The sequence below is a fragment of the Lissotriton helveticus genome, chromosome 1_1 (assembly GCF_964261635.1).
Source record: "Lissotriton helveticus chromosome 1_1, aLisHel1.1, whole genome shotgun sequence".
Lineage (NCBI taxonomy): Eukaryota > Metazoa > Chordata > Amphibia > Caudata > Salamandridae > Lissotriton > Lissotriton helveticus.
This window is the reverse complement of record NC_136057.1, coordinates 1,666,048,422-1,666,070,832: the sequence shown is the minus strand read 5'-3', so window position 1 is coordinate 1,666,070,832 and position 22,411 is coordinate 1,666,048,422. Positions and strand designations below refer to the sequence as shown.

The 22,411-nt window shown below is 47.0% G+C and overlaps 1 protein-coding gene across 1 annotated transcript in view; it reads right to left on the bottom strand.

Moving 5' to 3' along the window:
* Nucleotides 1-22,411, bottom strand: part of DIP2B (DIP2 acetate--CoA ligase B (putative)) — an 805,292-nt gene that overhangs the window by 146,126 nt on the left and 636,755 nt on the right. The window contains exon 30 of the mRNA XM_078688921.1: nt 15,294-15,424. Coding sequence (XP_078545047.1) covers nt 15,294-15,424 — 131 coding nt within the window. The remainder of the gene's footprint in view (nt 1-15,293; nt 15,425-22,411) is intronic.

The following is a 22,411-nucleotide window of genomic DNA, read 5'->3' as shown; positions in this document are numbered from 1 at the left end:
CCGTCGCAGACTTCTGACGTGCACAGGAGGTACACGTCTTGCAGCCCGAAGGCATTCGCACACTGTTCCGAAATGCAAAGCGTGAAAGAGAAGGCCTTAAAACAGGCCAGGACATGATCCGGATCCGCTTTGCACGCAGAAAAGAGAAAAACTGATGTCAGCGTGCCGGGGTGGGGCTTATGTGACTTTGCTGACGTCACACCCAGAGATGCTGTGGCAAAGAAAATTTTCCAGATCCAGTCTCACGCCTGGGGATAATTCTACGTTAAGGAATCTGTGGCTAGTAGTCTCTGTCGGATAACAAATGCTAGCGACATTACACCGGTTATATGACGTGGGGGACAAGGCAAGGAAACTCCTTCCTTGGCTCAGTAAAAAAAGAAATGGAATTGTGATGGATACAGTCTATTACTGACACTGAAGGGGTAATCCATAATACAGATATACAGATAGTTGCAGGCATTCGCTCAATACTAGAAGCTATTCTATGAGGTCCGTCCTCTTAGCAACCCCATAGATATTGCTCGGTACCTGGACGATATCCCTACTTCAATGCTGCAAGCAGAAGCAGTGGAGACACTTGAAGATGATCTCACACTCAGTGAAGTACAAGCAGCTATCTCTAAACTGCAGGCAGGTAACCCCCTGGACCTAACGGTATCCTGGCTGAATTTCATAAACACTAAGTGGATCTCCTGGAACATCAACTGTTGAACCTTTACCCTGGGGTGGGCAAAGCGAGCAAACGCCACCCAGATCTCCAGAAGGCCACAATTACTGTACTATATATGGAGGGCAAACCTAGAGAAAAGTGCAACTCATTCCACAGGATCTTCCTATTGAACGCAGAAATAAAAATTCTAGCTACAATACTGGAGACACAACTACTGAAAGTTATCATACCCCTTATTAACAATGACCAGTCAGGCTTAATGCCAGGTCTGGCTACATGGTTGAACCTACATCGCACTCATAACTGGCTGGCGGTAGTGAAGGACCGAACGTCTCCTCATGTTTTCCTGTCCCTTGACGCAGAAAAGGTATTTGACGATGAAGTCTGGCCGCTTTTAAAGCGTACACCGATTAAGTTTGAATTTGGGACCAAATTCCTGAAATGGGTGGCAGTCCTGTACATGGACCCGATGGCGACCGTAAAGGTTAATGGGATACTAACCTATGACTTCCCAATTAGACGAGAGACGTGGCAGGACTGCCCCTGTCCCTCCTCCATTTTGCTCTCACAAGGGAATCTCTGGCATGCAAGATACAAGCCTACCCTGAAATAAAAAAAGGATTCCCCATCACCCCCAATGATGACATATAGGAGAAAATTTCCCTCTACACGGACAACATCCATTTGTATATAACTGAGCCAATGACATCTACCCAGGAATTATTTCAAACACTTGAAGAGTGTGGGTGGTACTCGGGATGCAAGATTAACTTGGCTAAATCTATGTAATTCTCCATGGGATACTCACTGGACTGGCCACCAATACCCGGACACCTAAAGGAGATGCCTGAGGGTTTTAAATACCTAGGAATGTTTGTGACACCCCAGAAAGAAATATGCTACAACCATAATTTGTGGAGAATAGTGTGCAAGTTCCAGACAAATGTGGAATGATGGAGGGACCTGCCTCTCTCACTGCTAGAACAGGCAGCTCTCTTCAACATGATTACCCTACCCTAATTATTGTATTCCCTGCAGAATACATATTATCCAATCCCACAGGCAACGTTCACTAACATCAACTGGGAAGCGAGGTCTTTGATATGGACATCCCAGAATAGCACTGAAGACTTTAAAACGTAACTCACACAATGGAGGGATTACCCTCCTTGATATTGAGGCAGACTATTGAGTAGCACATTTAATCCCCATCAATGACTGGGTACACGCAACATAGGGCCACCCCACATATAGGCTGGAAAGGGCTCTCATGGAGCCTCGCTCTCACCTACATTATCTATGGTGGTCAAGGAGTTCGGAGATTGCTTCCAGCGACCCAGGTGACTATGGGAGGGCAAAAAGAGCAATTGGCTGGAACCGCAGGATTACCAGAGAGATTCTGTTATAGAGGGGGACATGGCTTAAAGAGCTAGTAAAAAGCTATGAGATTTTAGGGCATGGGGTTTGATTGGAATCTCCACTAATGGATATCTGGAACATGGAGAGCTTAAACCCAGGACGATCTTTTGTAGAGAATACACCCTACACCGGTTCCAGTTTCTTAAATGCGAACAACTGAGACACACCTGGGTAGCGGAAGGGCTGATGGGCACTGAGATACCTGAATATGCACCACTAGAAGGGAGATAGCTACAAGAAGAATTGACAAGGGGAGCAATTTCCCTTACCTATAAGACATTGAACAATAATATGCCTGATCATTTGGTCAAGCTTCAGGAGTGCTGTGAGCGAATTATAGGGGAACTAGAGAACACAGATTGTGAAGCTGCATTGAAGCACTCCAGAGAAGTGGCTCTTAAATCCAAATCATGCTTAATTCAGTTTAAAATACTGCACAGGATATATATGATAGATATTGATTACACACAATGGGTAAGGAGGCAACCCCAACAAGCCTTGGATGCCATGGAGCAAAGGGAAACTTTCTACATACATTGTGGGGGTGTTCCTACCTTTAACTCTACTGGGCTGAGATAATAAAAGAGCTTAGCTCCATCCTGGACGCCACTCTTTCGATGGACCTCAAATACATTCTATTGGGAATCCCAAATGGCATAGATGATTCACACCTCCAACTTCCATTTAGTGCCTGGCTCTGGTTGTTGCAAAAGAGAGGTGAGGCCAGGCAATGGGCGGGGGTGGGGTGGGGGGTGGCGGGAGAGCATGTATTGAGAGGCGGTACAGATACCCACTATTCAAGAATGGAGAAGAGGGATGGAACTCTATATGGCGCCAGAGAAAGTCACGTATCACAGTAGAGGCAGCCCTCGAAGGTTGCGTGCCTGATTAATGGGCTCAAGGACCCTCGGATAGCGCAGAATCCCACACCACTAGAAGGCTAGATAGTTAGCTGATGGGTATAAGACACACTATATGCAGGGATATGTCGTGATTTAATGTGCTTCAAGGAACTTTGTCAAGATTGTACTGAATTTTTCTCCTGGACGTGCCACAGTTTAGGAAGTTATTGTACTGTGTAATTGTCCTCCTTATACTGTTACTGTTTAATTGATCATATGGCTATTCCAGAAAACAAAAAATGTCTAACTTGTGTTCATTGGTTTTCTACTTCCTTCTGCAATGATCTCATTTTTCCAGTAGCAGCTAGCAACTTATAAAAGTGGTGAGGCATTTAAAAGTTAAATATGCTCATAACAGTAAGGCATTTTGCATCATATAAATATAAATACAATGTGCCCTCTTTCACCTCTGCAAAATAAATCTAATTTTGCAGCTTATTGCAAGAAAATAAACATAAACATATCATTCCGCTCCTCTTCAGCAGCACACGTCCAACTGCAAATCTTTGCAAAATAAACTACAGACCTGTGTCCTATCCTCACTAGCCATCTCTGTACTGCATACTGACAGAGAGAGAGACTATAGCAGAACCCCTTTCCCAGTATTTCACAGCGCACAGCACAATATCATGGACTACAACAGTGTCCCCCCTTCAGTTTATGTTATTTGTGCACTTTTATATAGCACAGATGTTGGCCGAAGGCATAGCTTGACCTATCTGCAGTCTCAGAGGCCCCACAGCTTCAATCCCTCCAGCAGCTTCACACCCAGGCAGATCTTTGGCTTGGATTGTGTCCACTTACATGGGTGTAGTCGCATGTAAATCGCAGCATGAAGGCTGCAGCACAACTCCAGCCATGGTATCTGCCGCAGCCTGCCATTTTCTGTAGAGCAGTGCCCTGGCTGCTATCCAGGTCAGGAGTTCTCCTAGATCAACGGCTGGCTGACACTGTTGTGTACCCAAGTACTTCTCAGCATTGATGTGACCCTCACTAACCCTGCGGCCTGCTGGATCACATAGAGCAAGTCACAGGCAGCCTGACTGCAGTTCATGGGAAATGTTCAAGGCTCCCACAGTCGGCATGCAGGGGTCACTGCGTGAATATTTCAACATCCAACAAGGGGTCAGTTTGAAAGCAAGCAAAATCCTTCTATTTTGCATAACACTCTCTTAAGCCAGTTCATAACTGCAAGAGTACCACTGTCTGTCTTTATTTCCAAGATGACTGGCATCATTGATATGAAAACTCACCCGAGATTAAATCCTTCCGCCTCGCATGCTGGCTGACTTTAAAAGATAAGTATTTTGTGCAATAGCATCACAGCCAACCCAAGCACTGCTCTTATGCAGCTTAAAATACTAGGCAGCATAAGAGTAGTGCCAGGATTGCTGGGATAGTCAAACACAGCACTACATCGGAGACCAATGGGGCTGAGTTTCTTCTGTCTTTGCTCCTTGGCAGCTTTAATTGTGAAAGCCTGAACTGCGCATGTCAGGCTGGCCAGACTGAAAACACCAGACAAAGTGACATGCGCAATTCAGTTTACACAGCCTCAGCTGGTCCTCACATCAATCACATCATGTTGCAGCTTGACTGGAGAGGGAGCTGTGTGGCCCCGCACCCACCGGGGAAAGTTGTTCAAGGGAAAAAATGTGACTAATGTGACTGTCACCTAATGGCTCACAGTCAGGGGAGGGGGTCACCGCCCCATGCTCTTATGGATGAGATCACCCCTATTTTTCTCCCTATCTTTATTTGTGAGTTTTATTTGAACATTTTAGTAACAGCATACAATATAACATTAGCTTACATCAGCACAGCAATTAAGAATTGTCGTCATTTTAAAACATTCTGTCATGAAGTAATAAGTCAGTGGCAATTAGAAACATTGCATCCTATTGTGTTGCATCCCAGCTCATACAGTATTTCCTACCGTTCCCATCCCTTCTGATTATCTAATGTCCACTCTGTGCCTCCATTCTCCCTGGCATTCCTCTCTGCCCTGTAGGGAATATCTGATTGTTAAACTATGATTGTCTCTGGGCTGTCGTCAAGCCACAAGGCTGTCCCCAGCAGGATTCTCTTCCTAGTGGCTATGAACTGCTTCACTCCCTCTTCTCATTGCACTTTGTGTAGTCTAATCTCCTCCGCCAGGCCTCAATCCTCCATCTCTTGGCGCCACCAGAGTGGGTTCCTCGCTGAGAGCCAGTAGCTCGCTAGCCGGCATTTGGCCAGTAGAAGGCCCAATATTTTGCATCTGTGCTGCACTTTGCTGCCTTTGGGCCTTGGGAATAAACTCAACAAACATTGTCTGACAGTTGCTGCAAGTTCACTGTATGTCACTCTCTTCAACTGCTTAGTCACTGCTTGCCAGTGTGGCTGCAGGTTACTGCAGGACCATGACATATGTAGGAACCAAGCTCCCTGTTCGCTGCAGCACAGGCATTCCGAAATTCTAGCCTGGTAAACTGTCTGTAGTCTGACTGCAGTCTAATAGGTGCGGTGGAGGTAGCTAAAGTGTGTCAGTTTAAAGCATGCATTGCTCGCTCTTTGGCTATGTTTAACATTCTACTGCTACAGTAAAGTTACAGTGTGACTCCCAGCTGGATGATTATGATGATTTCAACAGAGAGGAGATGATGCCGCTGACACTGAAGAATTAGATAGTATGTTGATCAGCAACAGCAGTGATTGGTAATGGAGAAGAACGTTTCTTTATGGTCTCTGATGCACATTAGGAAGAACTGGTCATATTTGGCAGATGAGCTCAGGAGTTCGCATTTATTACCATTGTCCTTGACCTTTGCTTTGAGAACAGCAAGTGGTAGATCTCAGTGTTGCTGCTAAGTCAAAATGGAAAGCATCTAGATGTTTACTGGGCTGTGGCCAATTTCCCTATGCAATTTGCAAGCTACTACAGAATTCACTTTTTCCATAGGGTTTAAAATTTGTCACTTACAAATCATTTTTGGGATATAGTTTGATTATAAGGAGGGGCTAGCAGGACTACGTTACTTACCCTGTAAGCATCTGTTCGTGGCATGTAGTACTGTAGATTCAAATGCTTTGCATACTCCTGCCATCTAGAGTTGGGTCAGGATATGCGCAACGTATTTTTCTTCTCCAAGAAGAACGTTTCGGAGTCATGAGGTAGAGCAGCACCTCCGTCGGTGATAATACGCATGGGCACCAACTCCATTGTTAGATTATCTTCCCACAGCCGGGTGTGAATGGAGAGTAGAGTAAATCTAAGTTATGAGATGTCCATGTGAATAGAGAGTAAAACAGCAACGGTCACAAGTTTTCAGGGAAGAGGGCGGACATGTGAATCAACACCACTACATGCCAAAAAAGATGCTTACAGGGTAACTAACATATTCCATTCGAGGCATGTGCGGCTGTAGATACACATGATTTGCATAAACTGTAAAGCAGTCCCACCGAAAAACTGTGGCTTACATGTGGGTGTTGCAGTTGTCTGGAAAAGTATACGTGCCCTATATTGGCTTGCTGGCGTGCTAAAACATCTACACAATGATGTTTAGTAAAGGTGTGTGGTGTGGACCATGTAGCTGCTTTGGATATGTCAGCTATTGGATTGTTTCCGAGGAAAGCCATGGAAGCTCCTTTCTTCCTAATAGAGTGTGCTCTAGGAGGTGTACGTAAAGTTCTTTTGGCTTTAGCATAACATGATTGAAGGCCCCTGACTACCCATTGTTTAGTTTTCATGAACGTTTTAGTTCTAGCAATATAGAACATAAGGGCCCTTTTAATATCTAATGTGTGGACAGCCCATTCCGCAACTGAATCTGGCTGTGGGGAAAAAAAGTCAATTCGATTGATTGAGGTAAAAATGAGAGACATCTTAAGGGAGAAATTTGGGGTTGGTGCGGAGAAGCACCCTGTTCCTGTGGAGCTGGAAGAAAGGTTTTAAGTGAAGTAATAAAAACTAGAAATGCCACTTTCCCAGACAGGAACTGAAGGGGCATGTATGCATTGGCTTAAATGAAGGGCCCATAAGTTGTGTAAGGACAATGTTAAGGTTCCATGAGGGTGCATGGCGAAATAATCCTTTTGAGCCCCTCCATGAAGGCTTTAATTACTGGTATTTTAAATAAGGAGATATGTTGTCTATTTTGATAGGCAGCTATTGCAGCAAGATGTAATCTTATAGATGTGAATGTCCAGATTTGTGGAGTGTAATTAACAGACAATATCTTGTACATTAGCTTTGAAAGGATCAATATGTTTTGGATCACAATAGCAGACATATCTTTTCCATTTTGCTGATTAGCATGCTCAGGCGGTAGGTCTACGAGCTTCTTTAAGGATGGTCATACACTCAGATGGTAGATTGAGGTTCTAGGATCTCAGGAGCAAGATCACCAAGTTGAGAGCTTTGGGATCTGGGTGTCTGATTTCTCCAAGGTTCTGAGGGAGAAGCTCTGGCCTGTTGGGGAGCTTCTTGTGGGGAACTACAGAGAGGTCCAGTAAGGTTGTGAACCAGAGCTGACGAGCCCAAGTGGGAGCCACCAACATCATCGTGAGATATGTTTGCATGAGCTTCCGAACCAGAAATGGAATGAGAGGAGGAAAAGCGTAGGCAAATATTCCTGACCAACTCATCCATAGTGCGTTGCCCGTGGATAGTGGGTGTGGGAAACTGGTGGTGAAGTTTGGGCATTTTGCATTTTCTGTGGTTGCGAAGAAAAGGTCTGTCTGAGGGAAACCCTATTTGTGAAAGTATGGAAGGAGTACTTGTGGGTGGAGTTCCCACTTGTGAACTTGTTGCCTCATCCTGCTGAGGAGGTCTGAAAAATCATTGTCTTTGCCCGGAAGGTATTTCACTAACAGGTGAATGTTGCGATGTAGGGGCCTCTCTCCACATGGTCTGTGATAGACGAGATAATTGTGGAGAGCGTATCCCCCAACTTCTTTTGTAGATAGTACATGGCTGTCCTACTGTTCGTCCGGTCTAGGACAACCTTGCGAATGAGGTGAAGAAGGAAAGCTTTCAACGCTAGTTGAACAGCTTGAAACTCTAGGGAAAAGGATGTGGAGACCTCTATGGCTGGCGTCCTAGAGAACCTGTACTGTGAGATTGTTAAAATGAGCACACCGTCCCATGAGTGAGGAGTCTGTCGTGACAGTGATATGGAGAACAGGGTCAAGAAAAGCAAGAAAAGGCTGCCCTTTCAACAGGTTTTTTTGTATGCCACCATTGCAGAGAGTGACGAGTTTGGCGGTCTATCAATACTAAATCCTCTAATTGACCCTGTGACTGAGACCTCTGTTGAGCTAAACATTTTTGTAACAGACACGTGTAGTCGGGAATGAGGTACAATGGCAATACAGGACACCATCACCCCTAAAAGAAGCATAACTGTCCTCACTGCGAATTGTTGATTTGCCTGAAATTGAGGTAATAGTGTCTGAAAATTCTGGACTCTGGCAGAATTGGGATAATCTGATGCTATTTGTGTGACTTGGGAACGTTCATGGTGAATCCCAAGTGGTGATGTAAGAAAGTGGCTCTATATATACTGAACCAAAGTAAGGTAGAGTGTGTATAGAGTCCCCAGTCTCCAGAGGTAAGGCAGAGGTTACAGTTAGATATAACCTTACTCTCTAAAGTGGTAGCTTGGTCGAGCAGTAAGGTAGTATCAGAGGATAGTGTAAAGCATTTGTTGTACACACTCCGCTAGCAAATGGTCTCACACACTCAAGAACTGAACTCTAGGCTAATTGTTTTTATATCAAAAGATATAGTGGTTTTATTTTTCGAACCAACAGGTATCAAAATATACTTTTCTCAATATGAGTGACTTTACGTAATTACTTCGCAGAAAAGGCAATAGACTTTGTAAGTACAATAGCTACAGTGGGTGCAATGGGCAACACAATTTCAAACACAATTTAACATTGAGCTCAATGGGTTTCTCTACATAAATGTAGTTGATTACTTTAAGGATTACTTTTCTAAGCACAGGACTGGATCCTGGATTCGGTGCCCGGGACCTAAGCTGTGAACCGTTAAGTAAAAGCGTTTTTGTTACAGTTGTGATTTATAAAGAATATAAATGTATTTTCAAAGTTGACACTTAGAAATTTTTCGGTGAAAACCAAGCAATGTTATCCTATGGGAGGAAATTAAAGTCACAGGGAATGTAGGTTCTCGTTACTTTTGTACTCCAGTACTGGACTCCTAAGTTCAGCACTGGGACCTCTACTTAAGACAGGTAAGTAATTACGTTTTGTTACGATTTTTAAAGAATATTTGTAGTTTGCAAAAATCGACACTTAGAAGAAATTTCACAGAAAAACAGTCAATGGTTTCCTATGGAAGAAAATTCAGGTAACTGGTAAGTACAGTTAGGATTACTTTTGCGGTTCAGAACTGGGCTGAAAGGTACGGTACTGGCTTCTCTCCTGATCACAGGTGAGTGATTCGGAATTCGTTATTCGGCTGATTTAGATTAATATTTTAAAGTTTCAAAACTCCACACTTAAAAGAAATTTCAAGTGAAACCAGTCAATGTAAACCTATGGAAGGAAAGTGAGTTATCGGCTTTTAGGTAAGTACTCGACTGGTGGAGTTAAGGTTCTGGGCATAGACTCAGGGGTCTCCCAGGGTCGGAAAGGTACAGTAGTTACACCCTCAGCAGTACAGGGGCAGCCGGGTGCAGAGAGAGTACGCCCAAAGCAATCCAATGGAGGGTAGGGGGCCGTTGGTTGGTGGTTGCAAGCAAGCAGGCCACGCGGCTGTGGGAGCTGGGCTACTGGTCACTTACTCAGAGCAAGTGGGGAAGTAGGTAAGGGTAGTTGTTGCACTTCCAGCGGCACTCGGGCGGCTGGGTGCAGGGTGCTTTTGAGCCGTAGGGCGCTCAATGTTATCCAATGGGAAAGTTAAAAAGTGAACAAAGCCTGCAGGCTCAGGGACGGAGATTCTTCATGTGCGACCACCACTTCGAGAGGCAAGTTGGGATCTTGGAGAAGAGGTAGGTACCCCAAAGGACAGCACAGGGAGCCACAGGGCGCCGGATGCAGCTGTGTCTTTTGGTGTCGGGAAATCTTACCCTCAGCTGGTCGCAGTTGGAGGGGTCCCTGGTTCTGAGGCTGCAAGCGTCATCTGGTTGGTCGAGGAGGGTCTTTGGGCACTGCACTTCGGGTCACAGTCGCCGGGGGGGTCGTCCTCTGGGTCTTGGATCACTCAGGCATAGGCCAGGCTTGGCGGGTGCAGAGTGTGCTGGATTCGCGGTTCCTGGCTGGCACCAGGGGTATTGCTGTTTGAGCAGAACCACTGCTCGTGGGAGTCCCAGTCATTTGGAAGGTTCCGGGCAGGCAGGTCCTCCGGGGTTTTCGAGGTTGCTGTCCGCAGGAGATACTGGAGTTTCGCAGGAGCAGGTTCAAGGATCAACAGGCCAGTAGGGTTCTGGGGCCAAGTCAGTGGGCGTTGTCCTTTTGTTAGCAGCTGCACAGCAGGTCTTCTTGTTTCTCGTTCTTCTTCTTGTTCCAATCGGAATATGCAGTAGAAAGGTTCAGAGTGCCCAGTCCTGGGGTGGGTACACCACCTAACCTGCTCCTCTCCTGTGTGTGTGTGTGTGTGTGGGGGGGTGGGGGGCAGGAGTCTAGCTGTGATTGGGCAGGGCTCCCCATCTTCAAGATGATGAGAGCCCAGAGTTGTGCTTCACCTCGCCTCTCCCACCTGAGGGGTGGAGTTGGCATAGGCTGGCACACCCCCTTTCCTCACTTAGGGTTTCCCGCCGATCTTCCCGCCAGAGTGGGGGTCAGAACCGGTGGGGGCCAGTTGCTGAGTACAGCAAGTGGCCTGGAGAAGCTCACAAAGGGTATGCCTTTGAAGCTTCCCTTGCCCATCCTGGGGGAGGAGGCTTGGCACCTCGTCCCAGGATGTGCAATGTTTCAGGCCCCGGAGAGCGGCAGGTTCTCGACCCGAGGGTCCAGAAACATTTCTGGTGGTGGCAGCCTCGGTAGCCACACAATCAGGACACTGGGAGTTGGTTAGGTAAGGTGCTCTCTGTTGTGCATTTTACATTAAATTCCACAATGGCATCAGTGCAGGTTTAATGCGCTGAGAAGTTTGATATCAAACTTCTCAGTCTTCAGTGCAGCCATCATGGTGCTGTGGAGTTCGTAATGACAACCTCCCAGCACCATATACTCCTAATGGCAGCACTGCACTTAGTGCCCAGGAATGGCCCTGGATACTGTAGGGGCAGAGGGCTCATGCACCTGTGCCCACACCACTGGTATAGGGCACACAGCTAGATGGGTGACTGATGGATGCCAGGGCAGTGAGCTTGTTGGCATGGCACACAGGGATGTGTGCCATGTCAACTCTCTGTTTAGTTCTGTACATAGACACTCAGCCAGCAAAAACAGTGTGTGGGTGTCAGGGTACAGGGCCCCTAAGGGTGGCACAATATGTGCTGCAGCCCTTAGAGGTTTTCTCTGGTCACCATGCCCTGGGTACCTAGGGTAGCATTTACTAGGGGCTGACAGGTAGCCAGAGATGCCAATTGGGTTTTACTTTCAACACAGTTTTAGGGAAGGAACACAGGCCCTGGGCACCTGGTTGGCAGGAGCCCAGGGCACACTCAGTCAAAGCAATTCAGCAAAAAGTGGGGGCATACCCATGCAGGAAAGATGGCATTTTCTCACAGTGGAGGAAATCTATTATAATTTGAGTGTGTTGACACTGTTGGCGAGTGTTAGTTTTGATAAGGCAATCGTCCAGATATGGAAATACGTAGACTTTGTCTGCGTAGATGGGCTGCTACCACCGTGGTGGCATGTGGTGAATACCTGGGGTGCAGTAGTCACCCCAAAATGGAGGACTTTGAACTGGTAATGTTTGCCGCCCACCACAAACCTGCAGTATATGTGGTGAGCTGGGTGTATTGGTATGTGAAAATAGGCGCCCTTTAAATCTAGTGTAGTCATGAAGTTGCCCTGTTGGAGAAGTGGGATCATATCTTGCAAGGTAACCATGTGGAAATGTTCTGACAGGATGAAGGATCTAGGATTGCTGTAAAGAACAGACCTTTTTGGGTATTAGGAAGTATAGAGAGTATACTCTTGAGCCTTGGTGTTGAGGAAGGACGGGTTCTATAGCTCCTTTAAGAAGAGGAGCCTGGACTTCCTGTTTGAGCAAAGTTTGATGTTCCAATGATAGCCTGTGAGTTCGAGGTGGAATGTTCAGAGGTGTGGTAGTAAGCTCCAGACAAAAGTCATGTTGGATAATGTTTAGCACCCACTGGTCTGATGTGGATAGAAAAGCCTGTAATCGACCCCAGACAGGTGTTATATGATTGGGGTAGGAGAGGGAAGTCATTGTTAGGTGCATTGTGTTGCTCTACGTGGGGAGGTACCCTTCCCGCTAACCTTGCCATTGTCGCATCTGTAGGCACCACGGTAGTAGCCCCTTGGAGAGGTATTTTGGCTTTGTTGACGTTGATAGACTGGGAAGGCGTCTGAGGAAGTCGCCTTTGAGGTACCATCATAACCGGGACAGCGAAAAGTACCTGTGTAATAGGTGTCTGAAGGATCCCCATAGCTTTTGCTGTCTCAGTACCGTTTTTGATCCTCTCTAATGTGGCATCTACTTGCGACCCAAACAGATCTTTCTTGTCAAAGGGCATATTAGGTAAGTTTAGTAGTACTTCTGGTTTAAAACCAGAAATTCGAAGTCATGCATGGTGCCGGAGTAAGATGCTGGTATTAACACGCCTAGCTGCGGTGTCAACAGCATCTCATTCACAGCGTATATCGGTGTTAGATACGAGTTTGCCCTCTACAACAAGTTCTTGCCCATGTTTCTTATGCTCTTTTGGGAGATATAGGAGATCCTCCATTTCATCCCAGTAGGAGCGGTCGTAATGCAGTAGAAGACCTTGAGAGCTGATGATGCACTATTGATTAGCCGCTTACGCCGCAACTGTTCCCTGCAGCATTGATACGCTTACTCTCCTTATCAGGAGGCGGTGTATCCCCAGTTGCCACACCTACGAGCAGTGGTAGTGACTAGCGAGTCTGGTAATAACTGACATTTAATGTATATGGGAATCAGATGGGGGAGGGCTTGTATTTTTTTTTTTATCAATTCTGGGTGGTATGACCCTAGCCTTAATAGGATCCTAAAATATATTTGGTGTGTGTGGTAGCATGCCCTTTAATATTGGGAGATATTGTGTGGCCCTATGTGTGCTTGATAGTGTATCATAGAGGAAATCCTGCTCTGGAAGCTCTTTATGTAATTCCACGTTGTGGAACGCAGCAGCTCTGGCTATGTTCTCCTGATAAGAGGTAGCGTCATCAGAAGGAGAGGGACAAGCAAGATATAATTCCAGATCTGAGTTCCCCTGGGCATCAGCATCATAGGCATCCCAGGGGTCATCTTTTGGTGGTGGCCCAATTCTATAATGTGCCCCACCATACTCCGCATTATTTGATTAAGGAAACCCTTGAGGTGAGATGTCCAATGGATGTTCCACAGACTGTGGTGGGGAGGGTGATGCTGGTGGTTGAGGTGGAGAGGCTGGTTGCCTTGCCCACTTTCATCCTGTGTTTGGGAGGAACTGGCATCTCCAAAGTCTCTTGAAAAGTTAGCCTCCTTTTAGGTGGAGTTGGAGGCGTTTGGTTGGAGCATTTGCAAGGATACATCTGGTGAGGGGGTTGATGTGGATCTGCTTTGGTTTCATGTCCACCTGTTCTCCGAATCTATGTAGAATTGGCTTCAGTGATGTGTCGGAACAGAACTTGGAACTTGGCTTCGAAAATTTCGGCTCTGAACTAGATTTCGGCATCGAAGCTCCACTCGACGGCGAGGAGGTGGATGTAGATGACGACGGTCCACATCGATGGTTGACTAGGCTCTGGCAGTTGTTCTTTGGCCAAAGTACTTGATGCCAAAAACGTAGGCTTCATTTGGGGTTTTGGAGAGGAGCCGGAGGGCGAGGCGTCTGAAACAATTGCTCAATGCTGACCACGGCCGGAAGACAGTAGTAGACAGAGGGCCTCTGATTGTGGATCCACAGGAGTAGTGTATCTCCTGGAGAGATTTGGATGATGTATGGGGCAGGGGATACCATACTTGCAGTTAGCTGAGCCGGTGTGACGTCCTCCATTTCCAGATTGACTATGAGGTCGGAGTCGGAACTGCCCTCAATGGAAAAAGCCTCTTCCTCCGCAGCCGACGGTTGAGGGTGGCCTTCTTTCTCCTCTGCATCCTCTTCACCGAAAATGTCTGGATTGTCATTGATGATTCTGCACAACATTTCCAGGAGACGCGGGCGTCAGTCCTGAAGAGTTTTCTTCAAGCAGAAAGATTTGCAGGCGTCGCAATCCACTTCCCTTTGTTCTGGCTGACAAACACAGGTTACAGACCAAGTGTTGGCCAGTGTGGGGATACTTTGTGTGGCAACAGAAGAGTGTTCATTCCATCATCAGTTGAGCAATCTTTAAAGACTGTGATGAAGTCTGAAGTAGGTCCCAAAGGGTGAGACCCAGCGAGGGCCACGGTGGTAGTGAATTGAATTGAAATACAGATAACTAGACACGCAAATGAGAAGACACTATTGAAAACAATACTAACAAAGGTAATGGGCATGTGAACCAAAAGGCAACCTGTGACGGAGTCTACAACGGAACAAAGGCACACACGTTTGAACCAGACGGCAGAACTGTGGAGCTGATGCCCATGTGTATTATGACAGAGAGGAGGAGTCACTCTACCTCGTGACTCAAAAGACTTCTTCGAAGAAAAACAACTTGCACACATGCGGACCCAACACCAGATGGCAGAAGTATGCAAAACATACGTTTCTACAGCCACACTTGCCTCGAACATGGTGATTTCTGCAGGGCAATTTTTGCACAAGTGTGATCGGGACAGAGTGGACTGTTCATTTCATTAAAGATGGAACTCTATATAGGATCTGTGGCAACTGGGAGCAAGCACTTGATGGTTTTGATTGATACAGAAAGGGGATGCTGGAGTGGAAACTTATTTGGATGTTCGATCTTTGATATAAAGAAGAATAGGAATTGCAAGCGGTTCTCTATAGAGAAGGGGTTGAAAAGTGTTGCTCATGTGTTGGGACTGAGCAGGAAACATCTTGTATTGGAGCATATTTCAGAGGTGTTGCTAGAGTGAGTTACATTAGGGGACAGCTGATATAGATCCCTCGCTCCACCTTCTACAGTACCTCTGAAGTGTTGCACTTGGAAACATTGCTAATCGATAGTTCACATATACCGCTAGAGTTTGCAATTCATACCTGCAAAGGCACCAGAGTGCAAAGCCGAGCCCGCAGTAAGGATCCAAGCAAATCGCTATCTGCCGGGACGAGTACAGCTCACACTGCAGCTTTATTGCTCTGCAAACTGCATTCACTGCTGCATGGGACATCTGGATCACGCAAGACAAAAAAGAGAATATGTTGTCACTAGATAAAAAAGCCCATCACTCTGTAATGTATCGAACAAACACTTAAAAAGATTTCTGCAGATAAGACAAACTTAGAACTGGAGATCACTTCTCAAAAGCTGCTCACATAGTCTGTACTATGTATGCACACCCTTCTATACAAAGATGTGCATCTTTACATGCATGTCCCGCACATTTCTCAGTAAAAACCTGTTGATGATAGTTTGATAACTACACCATTACCCAATGAGAACTGATACAGTAACTGAGTAACCTCCATACTTTCACATCACATTCTTCCATGTTCAAATTGTGTAAAATATACCTAGAGAAGACTCCACGCAGAGACTACATCATATTCCCAAGTGTTCAATGTAGTCCTTGTCACATTTAACATCTACATGGACCCCTTCAAAATACACCAATAAGCCAACACATAAGTTTTTTTGAATGTCATCTCTTCTTCAGACATTCAATAATTCAAAAACTGTTTGCATCTAATCCAGAGCAGTAGCTCAGTATTTATATGTGTTAACAGGAACAGTAGTACCAATGGTAAATAAAAAAACACTGAGTTCTTTTTTATTTTACAGACTTTATGTCCAAAATTGCAAATCACAAATGAAACCGATCAATACATTTTAGAGAGCTGAAAAGGTTCTCTATGCTCATTCAGTGATACAATGAGAACATAATACATGTATCATCAATAATAGACGCTATTCATATACACAACTGTAATATAATCAACATGCTTCAAGTGCAAAATGTCTACAAAGTTTCAATCCCATGATAATTAAGGGATTATCATCAAGACTGAGGATAATGTTGGCCTGAATCAAAGCATAACGAATAGTTTATTACCTGTCGGTGTAGTTTTGCAGCTTGAAGATCTTTCTGGATTCACTATGCTGTGGATTATTCCCCCGGTCTAGTGGTTGGGTTTGGAATCGTAGTCTTTTCTCTCTTTCTTTTTCCCGTAGCCCAGGTGGGCGTCGACGTCCCACCCTTTGGTGTACTTCCTGTGACATCGGCATGCTTCCTGCGGAAGCTTCTACCTTTGGGCGCCATCTTCGGATTCTTTTTTTCTTGTTTTTGTGTCATGTTCGTGAATCCTTTTGTAATGTTTTCAAGTTCTTCCTTAAGTAAATGAATTTCCACCTTGCCTCTTAAGGTGTCCGTTTGTATATTGTTCTTGTATTTCCACCTTCTCCTGCCTCATCTTTGTGGCGGAGGTGGGTGGGTTCGCTAGTGAATCCAGATAGATCTTCTAGCTGCAAAACTACACCGACAGGTAAGAAACTATTCGTTTTGCAGCGTGAATCTTTCAGGATTCACTATGATGTGCATATGCTTTGTAGCGGTTTGTTATGTTTGTGGCGGCTGTGTGAAAGATGAGCGTTGATTGTTGAATATATGTTGAAGCACTTTCTGTCCTACTTGTGCTTGCTTGTTTATTTGTATATCCACGCAGTAGTGCTTAGAGAACATGTGCACTGAAGCCCATGTTGCCGAAAGGCATGTGTCTTGAATGGATGTGTTAGCCAGGAAGGCTATTGTTGCTTCCTTTTTCCTGGTAGTGTGGCTTGTGCCCCCCTCTGTTAGTTCTTGCCCTGCCTGTTTGTGGCAGAATTGATTAGTTTGTGCGATCCATCGTGCGATGGTGTCTTTTGTTACTGGTCTACCCAGGAAACTGGTTGCGAAGGACACAAGGAACTGCTTTGTTTTCCTGTGCTCTTTCGTTCTTTCCATGTAATGCATTACTGCCCTTCTAGCGTCCAGAGTGTGCAGTGCCATCTCCGCGCTTGTGGATGGTTTCTGAAAGAAGCTCGGTATTTGCATTGTTTGGTTGATGTGAAACCTTGACACCACCTTTGGCATAAAATGTGGGTCCGTTCTCATTACCACCCTGTCATTGTGTATTTGGATGTAGGGTTCTTGTAGCGTCAGTGCTTGCAGCTCGACTACCCTGCGCAGCGAGGTGATTGCCACCAGAAAGGCTGTCTTCATTGTGAGCATTTGTAGTGAGGCCTTATGAATGGGTTCAAAGGGCGCTTTCATAAGCTCTGTCAGGACTAAATTAAGGTCCCATGCCGGTGGCGGCATCCTCTTAGGTGGTATGATCCTTTTTGCGCCTCCAGGAATCTCTCAACTACTTGTGTTGTAAAGAAGCTCTTTCCTGTCTCTCCTCTTGTGTAGGCTACTATCGCTGCTCGGTGTACTCTTAGCGAGGATGAACTTCGTTTTGCTTACAGCAGGTGTGTTAGATATTTTAGCACCGTTGATTCCCTTGTCATTTTTTTGTGTAGCTTTTCCTTGCTGCACTATTGTATGAACCTCTTCCATTTTGCCACATAGCACCTTCGTGTGGTAGGTCTCCTTGCCTCCCGTAGCACCCACAGAGTGCTCTCCGGTAGTCTTAGGTGTGCAAACTAAGGGGTCCATTAGGATGGCGGACAAATCGCCACCGCCATGCAGGCAGTGGCAATCCGTCCGCCATCCTTGCCCGTCCGTAACTCTTCTTCAACCCCGCCATATTACAATGGCGGGGGGGACCGTGGCGGAGGTGAAGACCGTCCACCGCTTTTCCGCCGCTGTCGCCTTGCGACCGTGGCAGAAAAGGCCTGATATGGTGGCGGTGTCTATCAGACACCGCCAGCCATATTAGAATGGTCTTGGAGGAATGCCGCCACGAAAAGGCATACGGTTCCTGCTTTGGGGGCCCGTTGTGGGCCCCCAGGGTGAAGGGGGGGTGCACATGGGGGGTACCTATGGTACCCCCTGCGTTTCACAGCACAACATGGCAGGCACCGCGCGGTGCCTGTCATGTTGTGCTGTGAAACGCGCAACAAGCATTTTTCACATTGCGGCGGCTGGTGCTTTAAGCACTGACCGCCGCAATGTTAAAAATGCGGGATGCACCCACCACTGTGGTGGGTGGATCCTAATGAACAAGTTACTTACCTTCGGTAACGCTTTTTCTGGTAGATACTATATCTGCCTGTGGATTCCTCACCTTGTGAATATCCCCCTTGCGCCAGCAACGTTCGGAAATTTTCTTCGTAGTACGCCGACGTGGGCGACGTCACAGGAGCACGGCATCGCGCGCGACTCCGTCTGACGTCACGACCCCATATCAGGCCCACGCCGGCGTGATGACGTCAGTTCCGCCCTTTTTTCCGTGCCTTCGAGGCACACGGACGGACCAACGATAGCAAATATGCAAATATACAATGTACACAGTACATATAGAACAAAATCAATACAATAGTATAAACCATATACACAGAAAGACCAGGTATAGCAGAGTGGACAACGGGGAGGCGGGTGGGTCAGTGAGGAATCCACAGGCAGATATAGTATCTACCAGAAAAAGCGTTACCGAAGGTAAGTAACTTGTTCTTCTGATAGATACATCTGCCGAGTGGATTCCTCACCTTGTGAATAGATTCCCACAGCAGTCCCCACTCCCGGAGGAGGGTGTCCACTCTGCTACACCAGGAAATCTTGGAGGACAGAGCGCGCGAAGTGGCCATCCCTCCTCACCTCGGTATCCAAGCAGTAATGCTTCGCGAAAGTGTGGAGGGAGGCCCAAGTTGCGGCCCTGCGAATATCCTCAACAGGTACACCCCTAGACAAAGCAGATGTTGCAGACTTTGCCCTAGTTGAATGTGCTCTAATACCCTCAGGAGGGTCCTTACCCGCAAGGGAGTAGCAGATCTTGATGCACAGGATTATCCACCTGGAAAGAGTGCGCTTGTGCACCGCTCTGCCCTTCTTGCAGCCAGCAAAACCAACAAACAGCTGGTCGTCCATCCGGAAGTCTTTAGTCCTGTCCAGATAGAAAGACACCGCCCTCTTAGGGTCCAGGCGATGCAGTCTCTCTTCCTCCTTGGAAGGATGTGGGGGAGGATAGAAGGTAGGAAGGGTAATGGACTGCCCAAGATGAAAAGGAGTCACCACCTTAGGCAGAAAAGCAGCCCTGGTCCTAAGAACCATCCTTTCAGCATGAATGGTCAGGAATGGGGGTTTAGAACTTAGAGCTTGAAGCTCACTTACCCTCCTTGCCGAGGTGATTGCAACGAGGAAGATCGTTTTAAAAGAGAGAAGCCTCAATGGACACTTGTGCAAGGGCTCGAAGGGAGAACCCATTAAAAAGGTCAGCACAAGATTCAAATCCCAGTGAGGAACAATAAAAGGGGTAGGAGGGAACATATTTATGAGACCCCTCAAGAATCTTAAAACCACCGGAGATTTAAAGAGAGAGGGCTGATCCGGCAAACAGAGAAACGCCGATAAGGCCGAAAGATACCCCTTGACCGTAGCCACAGCCAAACCTTGCTGCGCCAGACAAAGAGCAAATTGTAAAATATTAGATAAATGAGCCTTCAAAGGGTCAATATCTCTCTCCCTGCACCAAGAAACAAATTTCGACCACCTATAGGAGTAGATGGACTTAGTGGTGTCACGCCTGGCAGAGAGAATGACATCCACCACATCGTGAGGGAGAGAAAAATAACTCAAGTTGCCCCGTTCAATCTCCAGGCATGAAGGTGTAATGTCTGGAGGTGGGGGTGTAGAACCTGCCCCTCCATCTGAGAGAGAAGGTCTGCCCTGTGAGTGAGACGGAGCGGCGGGTGAGAGGAGAGGTGGAGTAGGTCCGAATACCACACCCTTCTTGGCCAATCCGGGGCGACCAATATGACTTGGGCCCGGTCTTGACGAATCTTCCTCAGAACCCGAGGTATCAAGGGTATGGGAGGAAACGCGTAAAGGAGTTGATTTCCCCAACTCAACTGAAACGCGTCCCCCAAGGCTCCTTGCATCGGATACTGGAGACTGCAGAATGACAGGCAGTGCGCATTCTCGCGAGTGGCGAATAGATCCACCCGAGGAGTCCCCCACATCTGAAAGATGTCGTGAACAACCTCCGGGTGAAGCCTCCACTCGTGGTCGGCAGAGAACTGCCGACTGAGACTGTCCGCACGAACGTTCAGAACTCCGGCCAGATGATTTGCCACCAGACAAATCTGATGGTCCTGAACCCAGGACCAGAGACGCAGAGCCTCTCTGCAGAGACACTGCGACCCTACTCCTTCCTGCTTGTTGATGTACCACATCGCAGTCGTGTTGTCCGTCAGGACTTGAAACGAACGACCGCGAAGGGAAGGGAAGGGAGGAAGGCCTTGAGCGCCAAACGTATCGCCCTCAATTCCAGAAGGTTGATGTGAAACAACCTCTCTTCCGGAGACCAAAAACCCTTGACCTCCAGGTCTCCCAGATGAGCACCCCACCCGAGAGTGGATGCATCCGTTATCACTGTGGCCACTGATGGAGGCAGTTGAAAGGGCTTTCCTTGCGACAGATTGCCTTCCACGCCCCACCAAGACAGATCCGCTGCAGCTTCTCTGGAGATCTTCACTGGCTCCCTGAGATCTCCGTTGTGCTGATACCACTGCCTGCGGAGGCACCACTGGAGTGCCCTCATATGCCAGCGTGCATGACTGACCAACAGAATGCAAGAAGCCATCAGACCGAGCAGACGAAGGACCTTCAGGACCGGAACAACCGCTCCATTGTAGAATAAAGGAATCATCTCCTGAATGTCGTGAATCCTTTGAGGTGGAGGGAATGCACGACATACAGTAGTGTCCAGTACCGCACCTATGAACAGGTTGCGCTGGGAGGGCACCAGGTGAGATTTGGGTACGTTTATCGAAAAACCCAACCTGTGTAACAACTGAGTTGTCTCTTGCAGATGATGGAGCACCTTCTCCGGCGACTCTGCTTTGATCAGCCAGTCGTCTAGATAAGGGAATACAGGAATCCCTGACCTTCTGAGATGCGCAGCCACCACTGCCATCACCTTGGTGAAAACTCGAGGCGCAGTAGTAAGTCCAAAGGGAAGGACCGCAAACTGGTAGTGCTGCGATCCCACCGTAAAACGGAGATACTTCCTGTGCGACTTCAGGATTGGGATGTGAAAATACGCATCCTGCAAGTCGATTGACACCATCCAGTCTTCTTCCATCAGCGCAAGAAGAACCTGAGCAAGGGTGAGCATTTTGAACTTCTCCTGCTTGAGATAGAGGTTCAAAACCCTGAGATCCAGGATCGGCCGAAGCCTGCCATCCTTCTTGGGAATCAAGAAATACCGGGAGTAGTACCCTTGACCCCTCTCCTGCTCTGGAACCACCTCTATTGCACCCTTTCGAAACAGTGCCAGGACTTCCTCCTGCAGGAGAAGCAGGTGGTCCTCCGAACAAAAACCTTGGCAAGGAGGGTAATTGGGAGGGAACTCCTGAAAAGGAAGAGCATACCCATTCTCTACGAGATTGAGAACCCAAAGATCTGATGTAACCGATTCCCAATCTCGTAGAAAATGAGTAAGCCGACCCCCTACTGGCCCTACATGATCCAGAATGGTGGATCTAGGGCTGCTTTGCTGATGCGGGTGGGGGCTGGGCATTATTGGAGGAAGTGGAGGAAGAGGAGACTTGACGTCCACGACCCTTTTGTCTACCTCTATAGGACTTATATAGAGGGTTCTGCTGCTGCTGCTGCTGTTGTTGACCTTGCTTGAAGGGACGAAAAGAAGATCTACCAAATCCTCTGAATTTTCTAGTCGTCGACCCTCTCATCTGTAGACCCAAAGATCTTGCAGTGGCACGGCTGTCCTTAAACCTTTCCAAGGCTCCATCAGCCTTTTTACCAAAAAGGCCAGTTCCTTCAAAAGGCAAGTCCAGCAATGTAGACTGCACATCCGCAGAGAAATCCGAGGACTTTAACCATGCGGCCCTCCTGGTCGCAATAGAGGAACCCATAATTCTAGCAACAGAATCCACAGTGTCCATGCCGCTCTGAATGACCATGCGCGCAGCAGCTTGAGTGTCAGAGATCACTTCATTAAAGTTTTTCCTATCTTCCTCAGGAAGTTTAGGTGACAATTGCTTCACTGAGTCCATCAGA